This window comes from Staurois parvus, unplaced genomic scaffold (genome assembly GCF_062004578.1).
Source record: "Staurois parvus isolate SC_StPar_1 unplaced genomic scaffold, SC_StPar_1.0 ptg001863l, whole genome shotgun sequence".
Classification (NCBI taxonomy): Eukaryota; Metazoa; Chordata; class Amphibia; order Anura; family Ranidae; genus Staurois; species Staurois parvus.
The window spans coordinates 25,039-50,034 of NW_028319659.1; the positions used below are offsets into that span (position 1 = coordinate 25,039).

General features: G+C 54.4%; 1 protein-coding gene across 1 annotated transcript in view; it reads left to right on the plus strand.

The window, feature by feature from the left end:
- The window catches only part of LRRC41 (leucine rich repeat containing 41), a gene marked incomplete at its 5' end in the record, with an annotated part of 43,018 nt that extends 19,621 nt beyond the window's left edge, over positions 1-23,397 (plus strand). Inside the window, one exon of the mRNA XM_089664236.1 lies at positions 20,509-23,397. Coding sequence (XP_089520362.1) covers positions 20,509-20,728 — 220 coding nt within the window. The remainder of the gene's footprint in view (positions 1-20,508) is intronic.
- Positions 23,398-24,996: the final 1,599 nt, after the last annotated feature.

Here is a 24,996-nt window from a genome sequence, read left to right on the forward strand (position 1 = left end):
TCAAAGCCCCCGGGAATCCCCTCATCTCTCCTTCAAAGCCCCCGGGAATCCCCTCATCTCTCCTTCAAAGCCCCCGGGAATCCCCTCATCTCTCCTTCAAAGCCCCCGGGAATCCCCTCATCTCTCCTTCAAAGCCCCCGAGAATCCCCTCATCTCTCCTTCAAAGCCCCCGGGAATCCCCTCATCTCTCCTTCAAAGCCCCCGAGAATCCCCTCATCTCTCCTTCAAAGCCCCCGGGAATCCCCTCATCTCTCCTTCAAAGCCCCCGGGAATCCCCTCATCTCTCCTTCAAAGCCCCCGAGAATCCCCTCATCTCTCCTTCAAAGCCCCTGGGAATCCCCTCATCTCTCCTTCAAAGCCCCCGGGAATCCCCTCATCTCTCCTTCAAAGCCCCCGGGAATCCCCTCATCTCTCCTTCAAAGCCCCCGGGAATCCCCTCATCTCTCCTTCAAAGCCCCTGGGAATCCCCTCATCTCTCCTTCAAAGCCCCTGGGAATCCCCTCATCTCTCCTTCAAAGCCCCTGGGAATCCCCTCATCTCTCCTTCAAAGCCCCAAGAATCCCCTCATCTCTCCTTCAAAGCCCCCGAGAATCCCCTCATCTCTCCTTCAAAGCCCCTGGGAATCCCCTCATCTCTCCTTCAAAGCCCCCGAGAATCCCCTCATCTCTCCTTCAAAGCCCCTGGGAATCCCCTCATCTCTCCTTCAAAGCCCCCGAGAATCCCCTCATCTCTCCTTCAAAGCCCCCGAGAATCCCCTCATCTCTCCTTCAAAGCCCCCGAGAATCCCCTCATCTCTCCTTCAAAGCCCCCGGGAATCCCCTCATCTCTCCTTCAAAGCCCCCGAGAATCCCCTCATCTCTCCTTCAAAGCCCCCGGGAATCCCCTCATCTCTCCTTCAAAGCCCCTGGGAATCCCCTCATCTCTCCTTCAAAGCCCCTGGGAATCCCCTCATCTCTCCTTCAAAGCCCCAAGAATCCCCTCATCTCTCCTTCAAAGCCCCCGAGAATCCCCTCATCTCTCCTTCAAAGCCCCCGGGAATCCCCTCATCTCTCCTTCAAAGCCCCCGAGAATCCCCTCATCTCTCCTTCAAAGCCCCCGGGAATCCCCTCATCTCTCCTTCAAAGCCCCCGAGAATCCCCTCATCTCTCCTTCAAAGCCCCCGAGAATCCCCTCATCTCTCCTTCAAAGCCCCCGAGAATCCCCTCATCTCTCCTTCAAAGCCCCCGGGAATCCCCTCATCTCTCCTTCAAAGCCCCCGGGAATCCCCTCATCTCTCCTTCAAAGCCCCCGGGAATCCCCTCATCTCTCCTTCAAAGCCCCCGGGAATCCCCTCATCTCTCCTTCAAAGCCCCCGGGAATCCCCTCATCTCTCCTTCAAAGCCCCCGGGAATCCCCTCATCTCTCCTTCAAAGCCCCCGGGAATCCCCTCATCTCTCCTTCAAAGCCCCCGGGAATCCCCTCATCTCTCCTTCAAAGCCCCCGAGAATCCCCTCATCTCTCCTTCAAAGCCCCCGGGAATCCCCTCATCTCTCCTTCAAAGCCCCCGGGAATCCCCTCATCTCTCCTTCAAAGCCCCCGGGAATCCCCTCATCTCTCCTTCAAAGCCCCCGGGAATCCCCTCATCTCTCCTTCAAAGCCCCCGAGAATCCCCTCATCTCTCCTTCAAAGCCCCTGAGAATCCCCTCATCTCTCCTTCAAAGCCCCCGGGAATCCCTTCATCTCTCCTTCAAAGCCCCCGAGAATCCCCTCATCTCTCCTTCAAAGCCCCCGGGAATCCCCTCATCTCTCCTTCAAAGCCCCCGGGAATCCCTTCATCTCTCCTTCAAAGCCCCCGAGAATCCCCTCATCTCTCCTTCAAAGCCCCCGGGAATCCCCTCATCTCTCCTTCAAAGCCCCCGGGAATCCCCTCATCTCTCCTTCAAAGCCCCTGGGAATCCCCTCATCTCTCCTTCAAAGCCCCTGGGAATCCCCTCATCTCTCCTTCAAAGCCCCCGGGAATCCCCTCATCTCTCCTTCAAAGCCCCCGGGAATCCCCTCATCTCTCCTTCAAAGCCCCCGGGAATCCCCTCATCTCTCCTTCAAAGCCCCGAGAGTCCCCTCATCTCTCCTTCAAAGCCCCTGAGAATCCCCTCATCTCTCCTTCAAAGCCCCCGGGAATCCCTTCATCTCTCCTTCAAAGCCCCCGAGAATCCCCTCATCTCTCCTTCAAAGCCCCCGAGAATCCCCTCATCTCTCCTTCAAAGCCCCCGGGAATCCCCTCATCTCTCCTTCAAAGCCCCCGGGAATCCCCTCATCTCTCCTTCAAAGCCCCTGGGAATCCCCTCATCTCTCCTTCAAAGCCCGTGGGAATCCCCTCATCTCTCCTTCAAAGCCCCCGGGAATCCCCTCATCTCTCCTTCAAAGCCCCCGGGAATCCCCTCATCTCTCCTTCAAAGCCCCCGGGAATCCCCTCATCTCTCCTTCAAAGCCCCGAGAATCCCCTCATCTCTCCTTCAAAGCCCCTGGGAATCCCCTCATCTCTCCTTCTAAGCCCCTGGAATCCCCTCATCTCTCCTTCAAAGCCACCGGGAATCCCCTCATCTCTCCTTCAAAGCCCCCGGGAATCCCCTCATCTCTCCTTCAAAGCCCCCGGGAATCCCCTCATCTCTCCTTCAAAGCCCCCGAGAATCCCCTCATCTCTCCTTCAAAGCCCCCGGGAATCCCCTCATCTCTCCTTCAAAGCCCCCGGGAATCCCCTCATCTCTCCTTCAAAGCCCCCGGGAATCCCCTCATCTCTCCTTCTAAGCCCCTGGGAATCCCCTCATCTCTCCTTCAAAGATCCTGGGAATCCCCTCATCTCTCCTTCAAAGCCCCTGGGAATCCCCTCATCTCTCCTTCAAAGCCCGTGGGAATCCCCTCATCTCTCCTTCTAAGCCCCTGGGAATCCCCTCATCTCTCCTTCAAAGATCCTGGGAATCCCCTCATCTCTCCTTCAAAGCCCCCGGGAATCCCCTCATCTCTCCTTCAAAGCCCCCGGGAATCCCCTCATCTCTCCTTCAAAGCCCCCGGGAATCCCCTCATCTCTCCTTCAAAGCCCCTGGAATCCCCTCATCTCTCCTTCAAAGCCCGTGGGAATCCCCTCATCTCTCCTTCTAAGCCCCTGGGAATCCCCTCATCTCTCCTTCAAAGATCCTGGGAATCCCCTCATCTCTCCTTCAAAGCCCCTGGAATCCCCTCATCTCTCCTTCAAAGCCCCTGGGAATCCCCTCATCTCTCCTTCAAAGCCCCTGGAATCCCCTCATCTCTCCTTCAAAGCCCCCGGGAATCCCCTCATCTCTCCTTCTAAGCCCCCGGGAATCCCCTCATCTCTCCTTCAAAGCCCCCGGGAATCCCCTCATCTCTCCTTTAAAGCCCCCGGGAATCCCCTCATCTCTCCTTCAAAGCCCCCGGGAATCCCCTCATCTCTCCTTCAAAGCCCCTGGGAATCCCCTCATCTCTCCTTCAAAGCCCCGAGAATCCCCTCATCTCTCCTTCAAAGCCCCCGGGAATCCCCTCATCTCTCCTTCAAAGCCCCCGGGAATCCCCTCATCTCTCCTTCAAAGCCCCCGAGAATCCCCTCATCTCTCCTTCAAAGCCCCCGGGAATCCCCTCATCTCTCCTTCAAAGCCCCCGGGAATCCCCTCATCTCTCCTTCAAAGCCCCCGAGAATCCCCTCATCTCTCCTTCAAAGCCCCCGAGAATCCCCTCATCTCTCCTTCAAAGCCCCCGGGAATCCCTTCATCTCTCCTTCAAAGCCCCCGAGAATCCCCTCATCTCTCCTTCAAAGCCCCCGGGAATCCCCTCATCTCTCCTTCAAAGCCCCCGGGAATCCCTTCATCTCTCCTTCAAAGCCCCCGAGAATCCCCTCATCTCTCCTTCAAAGCCCCCGGGAATCCCCTCATCTCTCCTTCAAAGCCCCCGGGAATCCCCTCATCTCTCCTTCAAAGCCCCTGGGAATCCCCTCATCTCTCCTTCAAAGCCCCTGGGAATCCCCTCATCTCTCCTTCAAAGCCCCCGGGAATCCCCTCATCTCTCCTTCAAAGCCCCCGGGAATCCCCTCATCTCTCCTTCAAAGCCCCCGGGAATCCCCTCATCTCTCCTTCAAAGCCCCGAGAATCCCCTCATCTCTCCTTCAAAGCCCCTGGGAATCCCCTCATCTCTCCTTCTAAGCCCCTGGAATCCCCTCATCTCTCCTTCAAAGCCACCGGGAATCCCCTCATCTCTCCTTCAAAGCCCCCGGGAATCCCCTCATCTCTCCTTCAAAGCCCCCGGGAATCCCCTCATCTCTCCTTCAAAGCCCCGAGAATCCCCTCATCTCTCCTTCAAAGCCCCCGGGAATCCCCTCATCTCTCCTTCAAAGCCCCCGGGAATCCCCTCATCTCTCCTTCAAAGCCCCCGGGAATCCCCTCATCTCTCCTTCTAAGCCCCTGGGAATCCCCTCATCTCTCCTTCAAAGATCCTGGGAATCCCCTCATCTCTCCTTCAAAGCCCCTGGGAATCCCCTCATCTCTCCTTCAAAGCCCGTGGGAATCCCCTCATCTCTCCTTCTAAGCCCCTGGGAATCCCCTCATCTCTCCTTCAAAGATCCTGGGAATCCCCTCATCTCTCCTTCAAAGCCTCCGGGAATCCCCTCATCTCTCCTTCAAAGCCCCCGGGAATCCCCTCATCTCTCCTTCAAAGCCCCCGGGAATCCCCTCATCTCTCCTTCAAAGCCCCTGGAATCCCCTCATCTCTCCTTCAAAGCCCGTGGGAATCCCCTCATCTCTCCTTCTAAGCCCCTGGGAATCCCCTCATCTCTCCTTCAAAGATCCTGGGAATCCCCTCATCTCTCCTTCAAAGCCCCTGGAATCCCCTCATCTCTCCTTCAAAGCCCCTGGAATCCCCTCATCTCTCCTTCAAAGCCCCTGGGAATCCCCTCATCTCTCCTTCAAAGCCCCTGGAATCCCCTCATCTCTCCTTCAAAGCCCCCGGGAATCCCCTCATCTCTCCTTCTAAGCCCCCGGGAATCCCCTCATCTCTCCTTCAAAGCCCCCGGGAATCCCCTCATCTCTCCTTTAAAGCCCCCGGGAATCCCCTCATCTCTCCTTCAAAGCCCCCGGGAATCCCCTCATCTCTCCTTCAAAGCCCCGGGAATCCCCTCATCTCTCCTTCAAAGCCCCGAGAATCCCCTCATCTCTCCTTCAAAGCCCCCGGGAATCCCCTCATCTCTCCTTCAAAGCCCCCGGGAATCCCCTCATCTCTCCTTCAAAGCCCCCGGGAATCCCCTCATCTCTCCTTCAAAGCCCCCGGGAATCCCCTCATCTCTCCTTCAAAGCCCCCGGGAATCCCCTCATCTCTCCTTCAAAGCCCCCAGGAATCCCCTCATCTCTCCTTCAAAGCCCCCGGGAATCCCCTCATCTCTCCTTCAAAGCCCCCGGGAATCCCCTCATCTCTCCTTCAAAGCCCCTGGAATCCCCTCATCTCTCCTTCAAAGCCCCTGGAATCCCCTCATCTCTCCTTCAAAGCCCCCGGGAATCCCCTCATCTCTCCTTCTAAGCCCCCGGGAATCCCCTCATCTCTCCTTCAAAGCCCCCGGGAATCCCCTCATCTCTCCTTCAAAGCCCCCGGGAATCCCCTCATCTCTCCTTCAAAGCCCCCGGGAATCCCCTCATCTCTCCTTCAAAGCCCCAAGAATCCCCTCATCTCTCCTTCAAAGCCCCCGGGAATCCCCTCATCTCTCCTTCAAAGCCCCCGGGAATCCCCTCATCTCTCCTTCAAAGCCCCCGGGAATCCCCTCATCTCTCCTTCAAAGCCCCCGGGAATCCCCTCATCTCTCCTTCAAAGCCCCTGAGAATCCCTCATCTCTCCTTCAAAGCCCCTGGGAATCCCCTCATCTCTCCTTCAAAGCCCCTGAGAATCCCTCATCTCTCCTTCAAAGCCCCTGGAATCCCCTCATCTCTCCTTCAAAGCCCCCGGGAATCCCCTCATCTCTCCTTCAAAGCCCCCGAGAATCCCCTCATCTCTCCTTCAAAGCCCCCGGGAATCCCCTCATCTCTCCTTCAAAGCCCCCGAGAATCCCCTCATCTCTCCTTCAAAGCCCCCGAGAATCCCCTCATCTCTCCTTCAAAGCCCCCGAGAATCCCCTCATCTCTCCTTCAAAGCCCCCGGGAATCCCCTCATCTCTCCTTCAAAGCCCCCGGGAATCCCCTCATCTCTCCTTCAAAGCCCCCGGGAATCCCCTCATCTCTCCTTCAAAGCCCCCGGGAATCCCCTCATCTCTCCTTCAAAGCCCCCGGGAATCCCCTCATCTCTCCTTCAAAGCCCCCGGGAATCCCCTCATCTCTCCTTCAAAGCCCCCGGGAATCCCCTCATCTCTCCTTCAAAGCCCCCGGGAATCCCCTCATCTCTCCTTCAAAGCCCCCGGGAATCCCCTCATCTCTCCTTCAAAGCCCCCGGGAATCCCCTCATCTCTCCTTCAAAGCCCCTGGAATCCCCTCATCTCTCCTTCAAAGCCCCCGGGAATCCCCTCATCTCTCCTTCAAAGCCCCCGGGAATCCCCTCATCTCTCCTTCAAAGCCCCCGGGAATCCCCTCATCTCTCCTTCAAAGCCCCCGGGAATCCCCTCATCTCTCCTTCAAAGCCCCCGGGAATCCCCTCATCTCTCCTTCAAAGCCCCCGGGAATCCCCTCATCTCTCCTTCAAAGCCCCCGGGAATCCCCTCATCTCTCCTTCAAAGCCCCCGGGAATCCCCTCATCTCTCCTTCAAAGCCCGTGGGAATCCCCTCATCTCTCCTTCAAAGCCCCCGGGAATCCCCTCATCTCTCCTTCAAAGCCCCCGAGAATCCCCTCATCTCTCCTTCAAAGCCCCCGGGAATCCCCTCATCTCTCCTTCTAAGCCCCCGGGAATCCCCTCATCTCTCCTTCAAAGCCCCCGGGAATCCCCTCATCTCTCCTTCAAAGCCCCGGGAATCCCCTCATCTCTCCTTCAAAGCCCCCGGGAATCCCCTCATCTCTCCTTCAAAGCCCCCGGGAATCCCCTCATCTCTCCTTCAAAGCCCCTGGGAATCCCCTCATCTCTCCTTCAAAGCCCCTGGAATCCCCTCATCTCTCCTTCAAAGCCCCCGGGAATCCCCTCATCTCTCCTTCTAAGCCCCCGGGAATCCCCTCATCTCTCCTTCAAAGCCCCCGGGAATCCCCTCATCTCTCCTTCAAAGCCCCTGGGAATCCCCTCATCTCTCCTTCAAAGCCCCCGGGAATCCCCTCATCTCTCCTTCAAAGCCCCAAGAATCCCCTCATCTCTCCTTCAAAGCCCCCGGGAATCCCCTCATCTCTCCTTCAAAGCCCCCGGGAATCCCCTCATCTCTCCTTCAAAGCCCCCGGGAATCCCCTCATCTCTCCTTCAAAGCCCCCGGGAATCCCCTCATCTCTCCTTCAAAGCCCCTGAGAATCCCTCATCTCTCCTTCAAAGCCCCTGGGAATCCCCTCATCTCTCCTTCAAAGCCCCTGAGAATCCCCTCATCTCTCCTTCAAAGCCCCCGGGAATCCCCTCATCTCTCCTTCAAAGCCCCCGGGAATCCCCTCATCTCTCCTCCAAAGCCCCCGGGAATCCCCTCATCTCTCCTTCTAAGCCCCCGGGAATCCCCTCATCTCTCCTTCAAAGCCCCCGGGAATCCCCTCATCTCTCCTTCAAAGCCCCCGGGAATCCCCTCATCTCTCCTTCAAAGCCCCCGGGAATCCCCTCATCTCTCCTTCAAAGCCCCCGGGAATCCCCTCATCTCTCCTTCAAAGCCCCCGGGAATCCCCTCATCTCTCCTTCAAAGCCCCTGGGAATCCCCTCATCTCTCCTTCAAAGCCCCCGGGAATCCCCTCATCTCTCCTTCAAAGCCCCCGGGAATCCCCTCATCTCTCCTTCATCTTCTGCTCTGTTAAACCGCATCATGAAAACACTTGAAAAAAGCATTCATTTATTTCAAGCCGCTTCCACTCACCCAGCTCTCTCCTCCTTCTCTTCAGTGCGGCTCCAGACCGCTGACATCAAACAACTATCCTCAGAGCGATCCCCGGGGGGATTCCAGAGGGTTGCTTCAATTATTTCCCTAGATCTTCTCCCATAGGGGTATCCGTGGTTCCTGGGTATACCAGGCCACACGTCCTCTCTCCGGTCCGGGTATCCAGCCAGGGGGTACTCTGAGAAGCCGACCGTCCCACTCCTCTCGGGACGCCGGCCGGCTTCCTCCTTTCCCAGCACTCCTTTGACCACGTGGTCACAACGCTCTCCTGTCTCCCGGCTTCCCGGCTCTCTTCCAGATATATATAGTATTAATGGCGCATGCTGACATATGTCTTCAGCGTGTAATCTGAAGGGGTTCTATCCGTGCAACAAGCGTGTTCTGTGCCAATGTAATGGTTTTCATAAAAATAAAATGAAAGACTTTCAATCAAGTGTCACGGGAAAAAGATAATTAATTCCCCGATTACGTGCAGCAGCACACGGTCTGTTTATTAGAATGCCCCTGTAAGTTACAATACGTAGGGAGGACCACGAGGACACTGAGGGACTGACTAAGGGAACACTACAACATTAAAAAAAGGATAGAAGGACCATTTCCGCGACTGTCACCATAAGGACCCTTCTCTCAGATTTACTGCCATAGATCTCATTAAACTGCGATGGAGAGGAGGCCACAAAAGAAGAACAATTTCACAGCTTGAAACAAAATGGATGGTAGAATTGAAACCCCTGTCCCCTCACGGCCTCAATATAGACCCCGACATCAATTGTTTTATCAATAATAGTTGATTTCTTTTTTATCCTTTTCATTTTTCTATATTTTTCTATTCATATTTTTATGTCATATTTCGATTTATACATTTTGTGGTTCATATTACTTTTTTAGATGGTTATTGTTTTATTCATCACCCATACCTTACATGGCCAGTTTTTATAATTTTACTTCCCGGTTTACGATGTGAGTTTTTAATAGCTCTTTTAGTTTTTGTTTTTACTTCTTTCTTTTACATCATTAGCCATATGTGGTCATTCTTTGATGTTACCATATTCCTAGGTTTTATACCTATGTCATTTTTTACACCATATGTTTTACTCAGATTATGGTCATTATATGTATTTTTGATTTTAGACTTTATTATTTATTGTATATTGACAAAACAATTGATCATGCAAATTTGAATGAATATCTACCTATTTTTAATAATGGTATGTCATTTTGGAGCACCTTTGGTGTTGTGGCGCCTCTGTACATCGATGAGAAACTACAACAAAATGGAGACCGCTTAACTCAGTTTGCATTTACTTGTCTGGTCTTCTTTAACCACTTCCCGACCGGCCATTGTATATAAACGGCCGGACGGTGGCACTGCAGGGTCGGGTGGCCGTCTACAAACGGCCTCCCCGCACCCTGCTTGTGCGCGCTCCCTGGGAGCGCGCAGCACCGCGATCCGGTGCCCGCTGTGTCCTCAGGACACAGTGAAACACCGATCGTCGGACGGGACCTCTGTACGAGGTCCCGATCATGTGATCACTGATTGGCCAATCAGTGATCACATGCAAAGTAGTAAGCAAGATGTCACTTCTGACATCATTGCTTACTATGTGTGAAATCTGTGAATGATCACAGAGATCACATGGTACAAGGCTATTCACAAAAGCCTTGTACCATGTGACAAGCTCTGACCAATCACAGCTCACTGTATTTCTCAATGACTGCAGGAATGCAGCCAGAGAGAAGGAGAAATGATTGCTTTTACATGCTATATGGGTGTAAAAGCAATCAGTGTAAAAAAAAAAAAAAAAAAATCTTTATCACCCCTCACAAGTAGTACAGTGTCACCATGGTGACACTGTACTGCTAGGGTGACAGTATGTACAAAAAAAATAAAAAATAATAATATAAAAAAATAAAATAAAAATGTAAACAAAAATGTTTAAAAATTATAATTTTTACTTATAAACTAATTTGGATTTTTTTTTTTTTACTAAAAAGATAATGGAATAAATTTTGGCTAAGATTTATGATGAAATATTATTTATTTGCAAAATTTTATAAAAAAAACACTTTTTTAAAAAATTTTTGGACATTTCATTTACATAGCAAAAAAAATACAAATCTCAGTGGTGAATAAATACCACCAAAATAAAGCTTTATCTATCTAAAAAAAATGGTAAAAAATTCATTTGGGTACAGTGTTGCATGACCGCGCAATTGTCATTCAAAGTGTGATAGCGCTAAAAGCTGAAAATTGCCCTGGTCAGGAAGGGGGTGAAAGTGTCCGGTCTGGAAGTGGTTAAAATGGCGGCCCGTCCATAGCTATGTATAAAATTACTTCTTCCTTTCGGTTTACAAATAATTAGATGCATTGAACAGTTGTTTTGTCCCTTGTCTAACATGTCAAATTAGGCTCACACCTTTTGCTGGTATTTCCTGTCATCAGCCACTAGCGGTAGTCTATGCACATGTACAGTGTGCCCATGACGTAGCCGCGAACGCTCACATCTTCCGGCGGGACGTGACTATCGATGCGGCTGGTGACGTGTGCTGCTCGTGCGCATATCCCTCTAGAGTTATGGCTGGTGACGCGGCCAGCGTGGGGCGCACGCATTACTCACCGCGAGGTGCACGCAATGGCGAGCGCGCCCTGCGCATGCGCCATTTATACTATATATATCTGGTGTCCTCTGGGGGCTTCACCCCTTTGACAAAGTGCTTGTTCACACGAAACGCGTCAGAGGAGGCCTCCAGTTTTGACGCCTAGCTGTACATGGCCACCAGGAAGGCCACTTATTTCACCTTTATGTGATTTATTTCTTTTACTTTGGATTTGTTACACAATTTAATAAAAACGGAACTACACTATTCTCACCATTCTTTGTCCTGGCTTACTGCGAGCCTCACAAGGTGGAGCCCTTTTGGGAGTGTGGAGCCAGTATCCTCGGCTGTGTGATGAGTCGATGAGCGGTGTGTGACCCCGAGGGCGAGATTCCATCCTGTGTGTCCACTAGTGAGCCTGATGACACCACAGCCGCTGACCACACCCAGATGTCGTCATCATTAGGGTGTATCACCTGACCAGATCCTGGAACTCATCACAAGTCACGGAGCACCTACTACAGTCTGTGGATATATCTGTATTGAACCTTTATAATATCTCCGTGGGGCTCCCATCACGTTGTTATATACAGACATAATATCTCCGTGGGGCTCCCATCACGTTATATATAGACATATATCAATTGTTCCTATTTTCACTGCCTTTTTGTCATGCTGATATGTCGCTCAGTAGATTTGTGATACGTGAGGAGATCGAGGGGGTGAGCTGGGGACTGGAGAGATAGATCTGGGTGTCATCAGCATAGAGGTGGTATTGGAAGCCATGGGAGGTTATCAGTTGGCCCAGGGAGGAGGCATAGAGAGAGAAAAGGAGGGGCCCAAGAACAGAACCTTGGGGTACCCCAACAGAAAGAGGAAGCGGAGGAGGAGGGGAGGAGGAGTTGTGACACTGAAAGTGCGCTGAGAAAGGTTAGAGGAGAACCAGGAAAGAGCAGAGTCATGGAGGCCGATGGAGTGGAGTTTACTGAAGAGCGGGTGGTGGACTGTGTCAAAGGCAGTGGAAAGGTCAAGGAGTATGAGTACGGAGTAATGGCCATTGGTTGGGATGAGTACGGAGTAGTGACCGTTGGATGGGATGAGTACGGAGTAGTGGCCGTTGTTTGGGATGAGTACGGAGTAGTGGCCGTTGTTTGGGGTGAGTACGGAGTAGTGGCCGTTGGTTGGGGTGAGTACGGAGTAGTGGCCGTTGGTTGGGAGGAGTACGGAGTAGTGGCCGTTGTTTGGGATGAGTACGGAGTAGTGACCGTTGTTTGGGATGAGTACGGAGTAGTGGCCGTTGTTTGGGATGAGTACGGAGTAGTGGCCGTTGTTTGGGATGAGTACGGAGTAGTGGCCGTTGGTTGGGGTGAGTACGGAGTAGTGGCCGTTGGTTGGGGTGAGTACGGAGTAGTGGCCGTTGGTTGGGAGGAGTACGGAGTAGTGGCCGTTGTTTGGGATGAGTACGGAGTAGTGGCCGTTGGTTGGGGTGAGTACGGAGTAGTGGCCGTTGGTTGGGGTGAGTACGGAGTAGTGGCCGTTGGTTGGGGTGAGTACGGAGTAGTGGCCGTTGGTTGGGGTGAGTACGGAGTAGTGGCCGTTGGTTGGGGTGAGTACGGAGTAGTGGCCGTTGGTTGGGGTGAGTACGGAGTAGTGGCCGTTGGTTGGGGTGAGTACGGAGTAGTGGCCGTTGGTTGGGGTGAGTACGGAGTAGTGGCCGTTGGTTGGGGTGAGTACGGAGTAGTGGCCGTTGGTTGGGGTGAGTACGGAGTAGTGGCCGTTGGTTGGGATGAGTACGGAGTAGTGGCCGTTGGTTGGGATGAGTACGGAGTAGTGGCCGTTGGTTGGGATGAGTACGGAGTAGTGGCCGTTGGTTGGGATGAGTTCGGAGCAGTGGCCGTTGGTTGGGATGAGTACGGAGCAGTGGCCGTTGGTTGGGATGAGTACGGAGCAGTGGCCGTTGGTTGGGATGAGTACGGAGCAGTGGCCGTTGGTTGGGATGAGTACGGAGCAGTGGCCGTTGGTTGGGATGAGTACGGAGCAGTGGCCGTTGGTTGGGGTGAGTACGGAGCAGTGGCCGTTGGTTGGGGTGAGTACGGAGCAGTGGCCGTTGGTTGGGGTGAGTACGGAGCAGTGGCCGTTGGTTGGGGTGAGTACGGAGCAGTGGCCGTTGGTTGGGGTGAGTACGGAGCAGTGGCCGTTGGTTGGGGTGAGTACGGAGCAGTGGCCGTTGGTTGGGGTGAGTACGGAGCAGTGGCCGTTGGTTGGGAGGAGTACGGAGCAGTGGCCGTTGGTTGGGAGGAGTACGGAGCAGTGGCCGTTGGTTGGGAGGAGTACGGAGCAGTGGCCGTTGGTTGGGAGGAGTACGGAGCAGTGGCCGTTGGTTGGGAGGAGTACGGAGCAGTGGCCGTTGGTTGGGAGGAGTACGGAGCAGTGGCCGTTGGTTGGGAGGAGTACGGAGCAGTGGCCGTTGGTTGGGAGGAGTACGGAGCAGTGGCCGTTGGTTGGGGTGAGTACGGAGCAGTGGCCGTTGGTTGGGGTGAGTACGGAGCAGTGGCCGTTGGTTGGGGTGAGTACGGAGCAGTGGCCGTTGGTTGGGGTGAGTACGGAGCAGTGGCCGTTGGTTGGGAGGAGTACGGAGCAGTGGCCGTTGGTTGGGAGGAGTACGGAGCAGTGGCCGTTGGTTGGGAGGAGTACGGAGCAGTGGCCGTTGGTTGGGAGGAGTACGGAGCAGTGGCCGTTGGTTGGGAGGAGTACGGAGCAGTGGCCGTTGGTTGGGAGGAGTACGGAGCAGTGGCCGTTGGTTGGGAGGAGTACGGAGCAGTGGCCGTTGGTTGGGAGGAGTACGGAGCAGTGGCCGTTGGTTGGGAGGAGTACGGAGCAGTGGCCGTTGGTTGGGATGAGTACGGAGCAGTGGCCGTTGGTTGGGGTGAGTACGGAGCAGTGGCCGTTGGTTGGGGTGAGTACGGAGCAGTGGCCGTTGGTTGGGGTGAGTACGGAGCAGTGGCCGTTGGTTGGGGTGAGTACGGAGCAGTGGCCGTTGGTTGGGGTGAGTACGGAGCAGTGGCCGTTGGTTGGGGTGAGTACGGAGCAGTGGCCGTTGGTTGGGGTGAGTACGGAGCAGTGGCCGTTGGTTGGGGTGAGTACGGAGCAGTGGCCGTTGTTTGGGGTGAGTACGGAGCAGTGGCCGTTGTTTGGGGTGAGTACGGAGCAGTGGCCGTTGTTTGGGGTGAGTACGGAGCAGTGGCCGTTGGTTGGGGTGAGTACGGAGCAGTGGCCGTTGGTTGGGGTGAGTACGGAGCAGTGGCCGTTGGTTGGGGTGAGTACGGAGCAGTGGCCGTTGGTTGGGGTGAGTACGGAGCAGTGGCCGTTGGTTGGGATGAGTACGGAGCAGTGGCCGTTGGTTGGGATGAGTACGGAGCAGTGGCCGTTGGTTGGGATGAGTTCGGAGCAGTGGCCGTTGGTTGGGATGAGTACGGAGCAGTGGCCGTTGGTTGGGATGAGTACGGAGCAGTGGCCGTTGGTTGGGAGGAGTACGGAGCAGTGGCCGTTGGTTGGGGTGAGTACGGAGCAGTGGCCGTTGGTTGGGGTGAGTACGGAGCAGTGGCCGTTGTTTGGGGTGAGTACGGAGCAGTGGCCGTTGTTTGGGGTGAGTACGGAGCAGTGGCCGTTGTTTGGGGTGAGTACGGAGCAGTGGCCGTTGGTTGGGGTGAGTACGGAGCAGTGGCCGTTGGTTGGGGTGAGTACGGAGCAGTGGCCGTTGGTTGGGGTGAGTACGGAGCAGTGGCCGTTGGTTGGGGTGAGTACGGAGCAGTGGCCGTTGGTTGGGATGAGTACGGAGCAGTGGCCGTTGGTTGGGATGAGTACGGAGTAGTGGCCGTTGGTTGGGATGAGTACGGAGTAGTGGCCGTTGGTTGGGATGAGTTCGGAGCAGTGGCCGTTGGTTGGGATGAGTACGGAGCAGTGGCCGTTGGTTGGGATGAGTACGGAGCAGTGGCCGTTGGTTGGGATGAGTACGGAGCAGTGGCCGTTGGTTGGGATGAGTACGGAGCAGTGGCCGTTGGTTGGGATGAGTACGGAGCAGTGGCCGTTGGTTGGGGTGAGTACGGAGCAGTGGCCGTTGGTTGGGGTGAGTACGGAGCAGTGGCCGTTGGTTGGGGTGAGTACGGAGCAGTGGCCGTTGGTTGGGGTGAGTACGGAGCAGTGGCCGTTGGTTGGGGTGAGTACGGAGCAGTGGCCGTTGGTTGGGGTGAGTACGGAGCAGTGGCCGTTGGTTGGGGTGAGTACGGAGCAGTGGCCGTTGGTTGGGAGGAGTACGGAGCAGTGGCCGTTGGTTGGGAGGAGTACGGAGCAGTGGCCGTTGGTTGGGAGGAGTACGGAGCAGTGGCCGTTGGTTGGGAGGAGTACGGAGCAGTGGCCGTTGGTTGGGAGGAGTACGGAGCAGTGGCCGTTGGTTGGGAGGAGTACGGAGCAGTGGCCGTTGGTTGGGAGGAGTACGGAGCAGTGGCCGTTGGTTGGGAGGAGTACGGAGCAGTGGCCGTTGGTTGGGGTGAGTACGGAGCAGTGGCCGTTGGTTGGGGTGAGTACGGAGCAGTGGCCGTTGGTTGGGGTGAGTACGGAGCAGTGGCCGTTGGTTGGGGTGAGTACGGAGCAGTGGCCGTTGGTTGGGAGGAGTACGGAGCAGTGGCCGTTGGTTGGGAGGAGTACGGAGCAGTGGCCGTTGGTTGGGAGGAGTACGGAGCAGTGGCCGTTGGTTGGGAGGAGTACGGAGCAGTGGCCGTTGGTTGGGAGGAGTACGGAGCAGTGGCCGTTGGTTGGGAGGAGTACGGAGCAGTGGCCGTTGGTTGGGAGGAGTACGGAGCAGTGGCCGTTGGTTGGGATGAGTACGGAGCAGTGGCCGTTGGTTGGGGTGAGTACGGAGCAGTGGCCGTTGGTTGGGGTGAGTACGGAGCAGTGGCCGTTGGTTGGGGTGAGTACGGAGCAGTGGCCGTTGGTTGGGGTGAGTACGGAGCAGTGGCCGTTGGTTGGGGTGAGTACGGAGCAGTGGCCGTTGGTTGGGGTGAGTACGGAGCAGTGGCCGTTGGTTGGGGTGAGTACGGAGCAGTGGCCGTTGGTTGGGGTGAGTACGGAGCAGTGGCCGTTGTTTGGGGTGAGTACGGAGCAGTGGCCGTTGTTTGGGGTGAGTACGGAGCAGTGGCCGTTGTTTGGGGTGAGTACGGAGCAGTGGCCGTTGGTTGGGGTGAGTACGGAGCAGTGGCCGTTGGTTGGGGTGAGTACGGAGCAGTGGCCGTTGGTTGGGGTGAGTACGGAGCAGTGGCCGTTGGTTGGGGTGAGTACGGAGCAGTGGCCGTTGGTTGGGATGAGTACGGAGCAGTGGCCGTTGGTTGGGATGAGTACGGAGCAGTGGCCGTTGGTTGGGATGAGTTCGGAGCAGTGGCCGTTGGTTGGGATGAGTACGGAGCAGTGGCCGTTGGTTGGGATGAGTACGGAGCAGTGGCCGTTGGTTGGGAGGAGTACGGAGCAGTGGCCGTTGGTTGGGAGGAGTACGGAGCAGTGGCCGTTGGTTGGGAGGAGTACGGAGCAGTGGCCGTTGGTTGGGAGGAGTACGGAGCAGTGGCCGTTGGTTGGGAGGAGTACGGAGCAGTGGCCGTTGGCTGGGGTGAGTTCGGAGCAGTGGCCGTTGGCTGGGGTGAGTACGGAGCAGTGGCCGTTGGTTGGGGTGAGTACGGAGCAGTGGCCGTTGGTTGGGGTGAGTACGGAGCAGTGGCCGTTGGTTGGGGTGAGTACGGAGCAGTGGCCGTTGGTTGGGGTGAGTACGGAGCAGTGGCCGTTGGTTGGGGTGAGTACGGAGCAGTGGCCGTTGGTTGGGGTGAGTACGGAGCAGTGGCCGTTGGTTGGGGTGAGTACGGAGCAGTGGCCGTTGGTTGGGAGGAGTACGGAGCAGTGGCCGTTGGTTGGGAGGAGTACGGAGCAGTGGCCGTTGGTTGGGAGGAGTACGGAGCAGTGGCCGTTGGTTGGGAGGAGTACGGAGCAGTGGCCGTTGGTTGGGAGGAGTACGGAGTAGTGGCCGTTGGTTGGGGTGAGTACGGAGCAGTGGCCGTTGGTTGGGGTGAGTACGGAGCAGTGGCCGTTGGTTGGGGTGAGTACGGAGCAGTGGCCGTTGGTTGGGGTGAGTACGGAGCAGTGGCCGTTGGTTGGGGTGAGTACGGAGCAGTGGCCGTTGGTTGGGATGAGTACGGAGCAGTGGCCGTTGGTTGGGATGAGTACGGAGCAGTGACCGTTGGTTGGGATGAGTACGGAGCAATGGTCGTCGGTTGGGATGAGTACGGAGCAATGGCCATCGGTTTGGATGAGTACGGAGTAGTGGCCGTTGGTTGGGGTGAGTACGGAGTAGTGGCCGTTGGTTGGGGTGAGTACGGAGCAGTGGCCGTTGGTTGGGGTGAGTACGGAGCAGTGGCCGTTGGTTGGGGTGAGTACGGAGCAGTGGCCGTTGGTTGGGGTGAGTACGGAGCAGTGGCCGTTGGTTGGGGTGAGTACGGAGCAGTGGCCGTTGGTTGGGGTGAGTACGGAGTAGTGGCCGTTGGTTGGGATGAGTATGGAACAATGGCCGTTGGTTGGGATGAGTATAGAGTAGTGGTCATTGGTTTTAGCAGTTAGTAGGTCATTAGTGAGGTTTAGTAGGGCAGTTTCTCTGGAATGTTGTGGGCGGAAGCCAGACTGTCGGGGATCAAGAAGGCTGTTGTCGGTGAGGTAGCAGTTCATACGGTTGTGAACAAGGCCCTCGAGAAGCTTGGAGGCAAACGGGAGCAGGGAGATGGGTCTTACGTTATTCAACAGGTGGGGTCCAGCGAGGGATTTTTGAGGATGGGAGTAACCAGTGCATGTTTGAGTGGGGAGGGAAAGGTGCCCATGGAGAGTGAGAGGTTGAAGATGTGGGTTAGAGAATTTAGGATAGAGCAGGAATGAGGCTGCAACAGTCGTGAGGGGACAGGATCCAGGGGACAAGTGGCGAAGTGGGCCTTAGAAAAGAGATCGGTAACTTCCTTGGTGGTAACAGGGTTGAAGGAGGAGAGTGTAGAGTTTGGTGTTGGGCCTGGTATGTTGGTTAAGATGGGCATCTTAGAGAACACAATATACAGGGATATAGGAAGTATTGCTGTAAACACACACAGGATGAGCTGGATGGACCGATGGCTTTATTCATCCTTACAATGTCCTGAGGGAAGTTCTCTGAGGAATACGATGCTGGTTGACAGTCAGATAGGGGGGTCTGGGAGCATCTACTGGAGTAAGGTGGGACTCCTTTTGTTTGGAGATTACCGTGAGGCAGTGTATACCTTGGACTCCCGTGAAATCCTTGATGATGGTATGAAGTGGAGGACTGAAGAGACGGCATCCCTCAAATGCCAAGCTAATCAGATGCTTTTTGGATGTGACATCAACATCCCACCACCTGAATTCACTGCACACCTGTATGGACATCAGACCCTTGTGGGACAAAAAGTTGGGAAGTTCCTAATGAGCCATCACAACTGGTGTAAAGTTTCAGATGTCTCTTCCACTTGTTCTATTACACCCGCAGTGTGAAGGTGGGTCTCTGGTAGGATCCATAAACCATAAAGAAGAATTCTCCCTCAAAGGGAAACAGATCCACACCACTCTCAGGTGAGGCTCAGGCCCTCTTCAGGTGCTTCCATTCCACATCGAGGAATACCTCACTTACAGCTGCAGGAGCTCTGAAGGACCCGAGTTTGGAGATAGCGGCCCAATGCTTCATACGTAGGGGAGTACACATCGAGTCAGTAGAGGCTCCTGACTACAAGGCAGAGGACTTCTTAAGGAGTTGAGGACTCTGGGGCGGTAGATCTAATATCACAGGGTCACCAGATGCCAGCGCCCTCAGAGGGTACAGAGTAAATGTTCCCAGAACTATGGGAATTTGAGCCGGGGTCACCCATGGCAGCGGGACTGTCCCCTCTGTGACTAGATACAGATGTTGCGACCACCTGGTGGTAATGGACTGGGCTCAGGGCATGAGCCACAACTGCCAGAAGAATTGTTTGGGATAAAATCTTTCTTGGTCTACCTGACCTCGGCTTGGCATCAAGAGATCCCCGAACTTTCCACTTCTTAATAGGTGATATAATAGAACTGATCGGCATATTCAAGGCTTTGGACATCTTTTTATGTCCTTTTCCATCTTTATAAAGTTCCATTACCTTGTTACGCAGGACTTTTGACAGTTCTTTTCTGTTCCCCATGGCTCAGTATCTAGCCTGCTCAGTGCTTCCATGTAAGAGCGAACACACTCACCAACTATTTATACACTGACACTGATTGTGATGTAAGAAGCCACAGATGTGGAACATGAACCTCTAACTGCCATTGTAACCCGCGTGTGCCACCTTGTGTGTCTGTACCGAGGCCGGACCTTCCAGGGGGCGGAGACTTCTGATCCGGGGGCGGAGACTTCTGATCCGGGGGCGGAGACTTCTGATCCGGGCCATTTGGGTGATTTCTGTTATTATGATTTAAAAAGGAGCGAGCCATCGATCTGATAATACATGGGGTCACATGATCATCATCCTCCAATAACAGAGCATTTTGTGGCAGATCCATCATATTATCATTATCAATGCCAACATTTCACAATTTCTGCCGGGGGAGGGAAACCTTTGAGCACAACTGTAACATTGAGGAAAAGCGGCAGGAAAGACCTTCACAGCAGAGACCTCCATCCTCCCAGGTCACTAGCACAAAACCGAGGCATGCTGGGAGGAGGCGGGGTTATAGTGGGCCAGCCAATCCCATAGGTGGCAGTGTAACCAACGGTCAATGGATGAGAGAGAAACCGAGAATCAGAAGTGAAATGTCTTTTATTTATATGAATTGAATTCTAACAAAAACATGGAAAATAAGATTCTGGCTTTACAAGGCTGGGGAGGTGAATGTTGGGGTGGAGGATGAGAATAGTTGGTGGGAATGTGAATGTTGGGGGTGGGGATATGAAAGTTGGGGGCGGGGATGTGAATATTGAGAGCGGGGAGGAGAATGTTTGGGGTGGGGAGGTGAATGGTAGGAGTGGGGAGAATAGTTGGGGGCGGAGAGGTGAATGTTGGGGGTGGGGAGGAGAACGTTGGGAGTGGGAAGAAGAGTAGTTGGGGGTGGGGAGAATAGTTGGGTGTGAGGACGTGAATGTTGGGGGCAGGGGGTGAATAGTTGGTTGCAGGGAGGTGAATGTTGTGGGCGGGAAGAATAGTTGGGTGCAGGGAGGTGAATGTTGGGGGCGAGGGGGTGAATAGTTGGTTGCAGGGAGGTGAATGTTGTGGGCAGGAAGAATAGTTGGGTGCAGGGAGGTGAATGTTGGGGGAGAGGGGGTGAATAGTTGGTTGCAGGGAGGTGAATGTTGTGGGCGGGAAGAATAGTTGGGTGCAGGGAGGTGAATGTTGGGGGCGAGGGGGTGAATAGTTGGTTGCAGGGAGGTGAATGTTGTGGGCGGGAAGAATAGTTGGGTGCAGGGAGGTGAATGTTGGGGGCGAGGGGGTGAATAGTTGGTTGCAGGGAGGTGAATGTTGTGGGCGGGAAGAATAGTTGGGTGCAGGGAGGTGAATGTTGGGGGCGAGGGGGTGAATGTTGGGTGGTGGGGAGGTGAATGTTGTGGGCAGGAAGAATAGTTGGGTGCAGGGAGGTGAATGTTGGGGGCAGGGGGTGAATAGTTGGTTGCAGGGAGGTGAATGTTGTGGGCGGGAAGAATAGTTGGGTGCAGGGAGGTGAATGTTGGGGGCGAGGGGGTGAATGTTGGGTGGTGGGGAGGTGAATGTTGGGGGCGAGGGGGTGAATGTTGGGTGGTGGGGAGGTGAATGTTGGGGGCGGAGTTTTAGTTACCCCTCTCTCTTCTCCTCCACAGCTCCAACTGCATCACCTCGGCCGGTCTGCTCCAGTTTGCGAAGAAGTTGGAGGGTTTGGGGAGCATTCGGCTGCGTCAGCTCCTCATCACACAGAACGGGTTGGACATGAACCTCCTCACTACCCAGAATGCTCTGAGGACTCTGGAGGGAATTTGTTGTGTCATCAAAGACAGCTGGGACCCCACACAAGCCTTCGCTGACCATGTCAGTGTCATGTGACCTACGTATTGTATAGATGGCGGAACGTGCTGTGCATGCTCTGTACGTCACACCGCGGCCTCTGAAGACTATTCTTATTATGCATGTTTCATTATGGATGTCTGGGGGTGGGCGGGGCAGGTTGGAGGGCCGCCCTGTCTATCTCCATATGTGCTCTTCTATGATCTTCCACTGATGCCAAAAAGCTGCAACCATGACATGCAATTCACAGAGTGAACACCGGAGGAGGCATGACATGCAATTCACAGAATGAACATCGGAGGGAGCATGACTGCAATTCACAGAGTGAACACCGGAGGAGGCATGACATGCAATTCACAGAATGAACACCGGAGGGGGCATGACTGCAATTCACAGAGTGAACACCAGAGGAGGCATGACATGCAATTGACAGAATGAACACCGGAGGGGGCATGACTGCAATTCAGAGTGAACACCGGAGGAGGCATGACTGTAATTCACAGAATGAACAGCGGCGGAGGCATGACTGCAATTCACAGAGTGAACACCGGAGGGGGCATGACATGCAATTCACAGAATGAACACTGGAGGGGGCATGACTGCAATTCACAGAGTGAACACCGGAGGGGGCATGACATGCAATTCACAGAATGAACACCGGAGGGGGCATGACTGCAATTCACAGAGTGAACAGCGGCGGAGGCATGACTGCAATTCACAGAGTGAACACCGGAGGGAGCATGACTGCAATTCACACAGTGAACACTGGAGGGGGCATGACTGCAATTCACGGAATGAACATCGGAGGGAGCATGACTGCAATTCACAGAGTGAACACCGGAGGAAGCATGACTGCAATTCACAGAGTGAACACCGGAGGGAGCATGACTGCAATTCACAGAGTGAACACCGGAGGAGGCATGACATGCAATTCACAGAATGAACACCGGAGGGAGCATGACTGCAATTCACAGAGTGAACACCGGAGGGGGCACAGCTCACATTGACGCCATGTGTCAGTCCGTCTCCTGAGGTTGTCACCTGGAATCATGGTTGTCACTCGCTCAGCACAGGCAGCCTTGGACCTGGAGATTGGAGGAGGGGTGGGATCTCAGGAAGGGATCAGAGATGTCGTCTGGCAGATGGGCTATAGACAGTCATGCTGGGATTTGTTTTCATTGCGGGGGGTGTCTAGAGATCCCGAGACAGACGGGGCCACTGCTGTTCTTCACACCATTTACATGTGATAGATGGAGATCAGATTGTGTATTCTGCTGCAGGGGGCAGCAGTGCTTGTCAAGGACCCCCATTATCTGCAGCACAGGGCCACGGACACTAGAGGGCGGCAATGTGTGTGCCAAGGACTCCCAATATCTGCAGGGCCACAGACACTAGAGGGCGGAAGTGAGCGCGCCAAGGACCCCCATTATCCGCAGGGCCACGGACATTAGAGGGCGGCAGTGAGTGCACCAAGGACCTCCATTATCTGCAGGGCCACGGACACTAGAGGGCGGCAGTGAGTGTGCCAAGGACCCCTATTATCCGCAACACAGGGCCACGGACACTAGAGGGCGGCTGTGAGTGTGCCAAGGACCCCCATTATCTGCAGGGCCACGGACACTAGAGGGCGGCAGTGAGTGTGCCAAGGACCCCCATTATCCGCAACACAGCGCCACAGACACTAGAGGGCGGCAGTGAGTGCACCAAGGACCTCCATTATCGTCAGGGCCACGGACACTAGAGGGCGGCAGTGAGTGTGCCAAGGACCCCCATTATCCGCAACACAGGGCCACGGACACTAGAGGGCGGCAGTGAGTGCACCAAGGACCTCCATTATCTGCAGGGCCACGGACACTAGAGGGCGGCAGTGAGTGTGCCAAGGACCCCCATTATCCGCAACACAGGGCCACGGACACTAGAGGGCGGCTGTGAGTGCGCCAAGGACTCCCATTATCCGCAGTGCAGGGCCACAGACACTAGAGGGCGGCAGTGAGTGCACCAAGGACCTCCATTATCCGCAGTGCAGGGCCACAGACACTAGAGGGCGGCAGTGAGTGCACCAAGGACCCCCATTATCCGCAGTGCAGGGCCACGGGCACTAGAGGGCGGCAGTGAGTACGCCAAGGACCCCCATTATCTGCAGGGCCACGGGCACTAGAGGGCGGCAGTGAGTACGCCAAGGACCCCCATTATCTGCAGGGCCACAGGCACTAGAGGGCGGCAGTGAGTACGCCAAGGACCCCCATTATCTGCAGGGCCACGGACATTAGAGGGCGGCAGTGAGTACGCCAAGGACCCCCATTATCTGCAGGGCCACGGGCACTAGAGGGCGGCAGTGAGTACGCCAAGGACCCCCATTATCTGCAGGGCCACGGGCACTAGAGGGCGGCAGTGAGTACGCCAAGGACCCCCATTATCTGCAGGGCCACGGACATTAGAGGGCAGCAGTGACCACCTGACCCTCCACAGACAGCAGAGAGTGGAGGAAAACGAGAAATCTGATGAGTGACACCATCGCTCCTCCTCTTTCTTCCCTCACAGGAAGTGCGTTGTCTCAGGAATTCTCTTCCCAGCTCCTCAGCGGATTGTTGTTGTCAGCAGCCTTGGGGTGGAAGCACTCCGTTCCTTTCTATGCCAATGTAAATATTTTTTTTTATCTCTGAAATGTTATTGAAATAATTCTGAATAAAGGTGATTGAAAAGCTGAATGGAGGAGTGTCTATGGGGGAGGGGCTGATTGAGGGTGGGATTGTCCAACCAATGAGAGAGCCTGGACTGCCTGTTTTCACCTCCGGTGGTGATGGACAAATAGTTGACTCTCCCAGCAGCCAATAGAATGAATTGTTTGTGTTACTATAGTGATGTCAGTCATCTTGTTGGGAAAGATCAATATAATGGGAGGAGCTGAAATTTCTGAGGAAAATGCTGCTTCTGGCTTCCTTCAGTGTTTTTAAGGCCTAGCTCCTTGATCATGTGATCTCTGCAGAGCACTAGAATCAGCCAATCAGAATTCTGTTTCTTCCATGCAGAGTATGTGCATTAGTGTCTCTATATGTGTCATTAACCCCAGCCTATGAAAAACACGCATGACACGTTACATACAAAGCCGCTAACGCATTTCTCTGCTGTAGTGACATGTTCTTGGCTGATCCCGCCTTCAGCCTGCAGTGAGAGCAGAGGGAAGATAGGAGGGGCAGCTGGTGACCTCTCCTGAGCATGCTCCAGTCTCAGTTCCATACTAAGCTTTTCCATTCCTTTTTCTTATCGGTGCAGATCATGTGACTATGGCCTCACCTAGGTGGGCGTATACACAGTGGTAAAAGATCCCTCCCCCCTGGGGGCAGGATATAGGATGCTGACTGAATACATTCACTAAAAACTTACAAATGTTCATTTTCATATAAATCCGAATTAAATAAATCGAATATAATTATTAAACCTGTAAAGTAGGAGAGTCCTGGATGCAGAGAACGCCTGAAGGACATGAAAGCCGCTGTCAATCATCTCTGACTCCGCCTACACCATATTAATACACATTTGATGTTCAATAAAGATTTCTAGGGAGAAGGAAGACAGTTATTTGATATTTATCATCCAAGTTGAATTGCTCGTCTGCAACAGTTTTTTTTAGTCATGTGATTGTCAGAGCACCAATCAGAACTGGCCTGACACAGACTCGCTCTAGAGAGCACACATCAGCAAAGTAACAAAAGCCCCACCCCTGAGGATCTAGCCCTGCAGATTCCAAAGAACATGCAGCAATCATGTGACCACACAGCACCGCTGCAGAAACAAAATCCGGGGACATGATCTATGATTTATGTGAAGGCATTACGGCGATTACACGTCTCAGTCACATCATCAACACAAAAAAGGAGCCCAAAGCAGCATTTTCTCCAGGAAAACTGGACCATAAAACCCATTTCTTGGAGGTCATGGAGGGACACAAATATAAATAGACCTGAGTTATACCGCCAGCTACAGGAGGTCTGGGCACAAACAAAATCATGTCATCGCCAGCCTGACCCTGACACCTCTGTACTCCGCAGGCTCCAGTATTGTGGTCCTAAAGGTCTGAGGGGACAAGTGACTCTCCAACTGCAAGTACAAAATCCTGTGTTTGAAATTCTGTGCCCCTCTTGGGCAGAGAACAGATACTGTTGGGGCATCCAAAATATCCAACTGAAGAGTGGACAACACAAAAAAACCCACTCTGAGGACTGGGGAGCACCTGCAGCCCAGGAGCCACCTCAAGGACCAAATAGGAAGAGATGAGGTGGGATCTCCAACCAGATAGGAGAACCTAT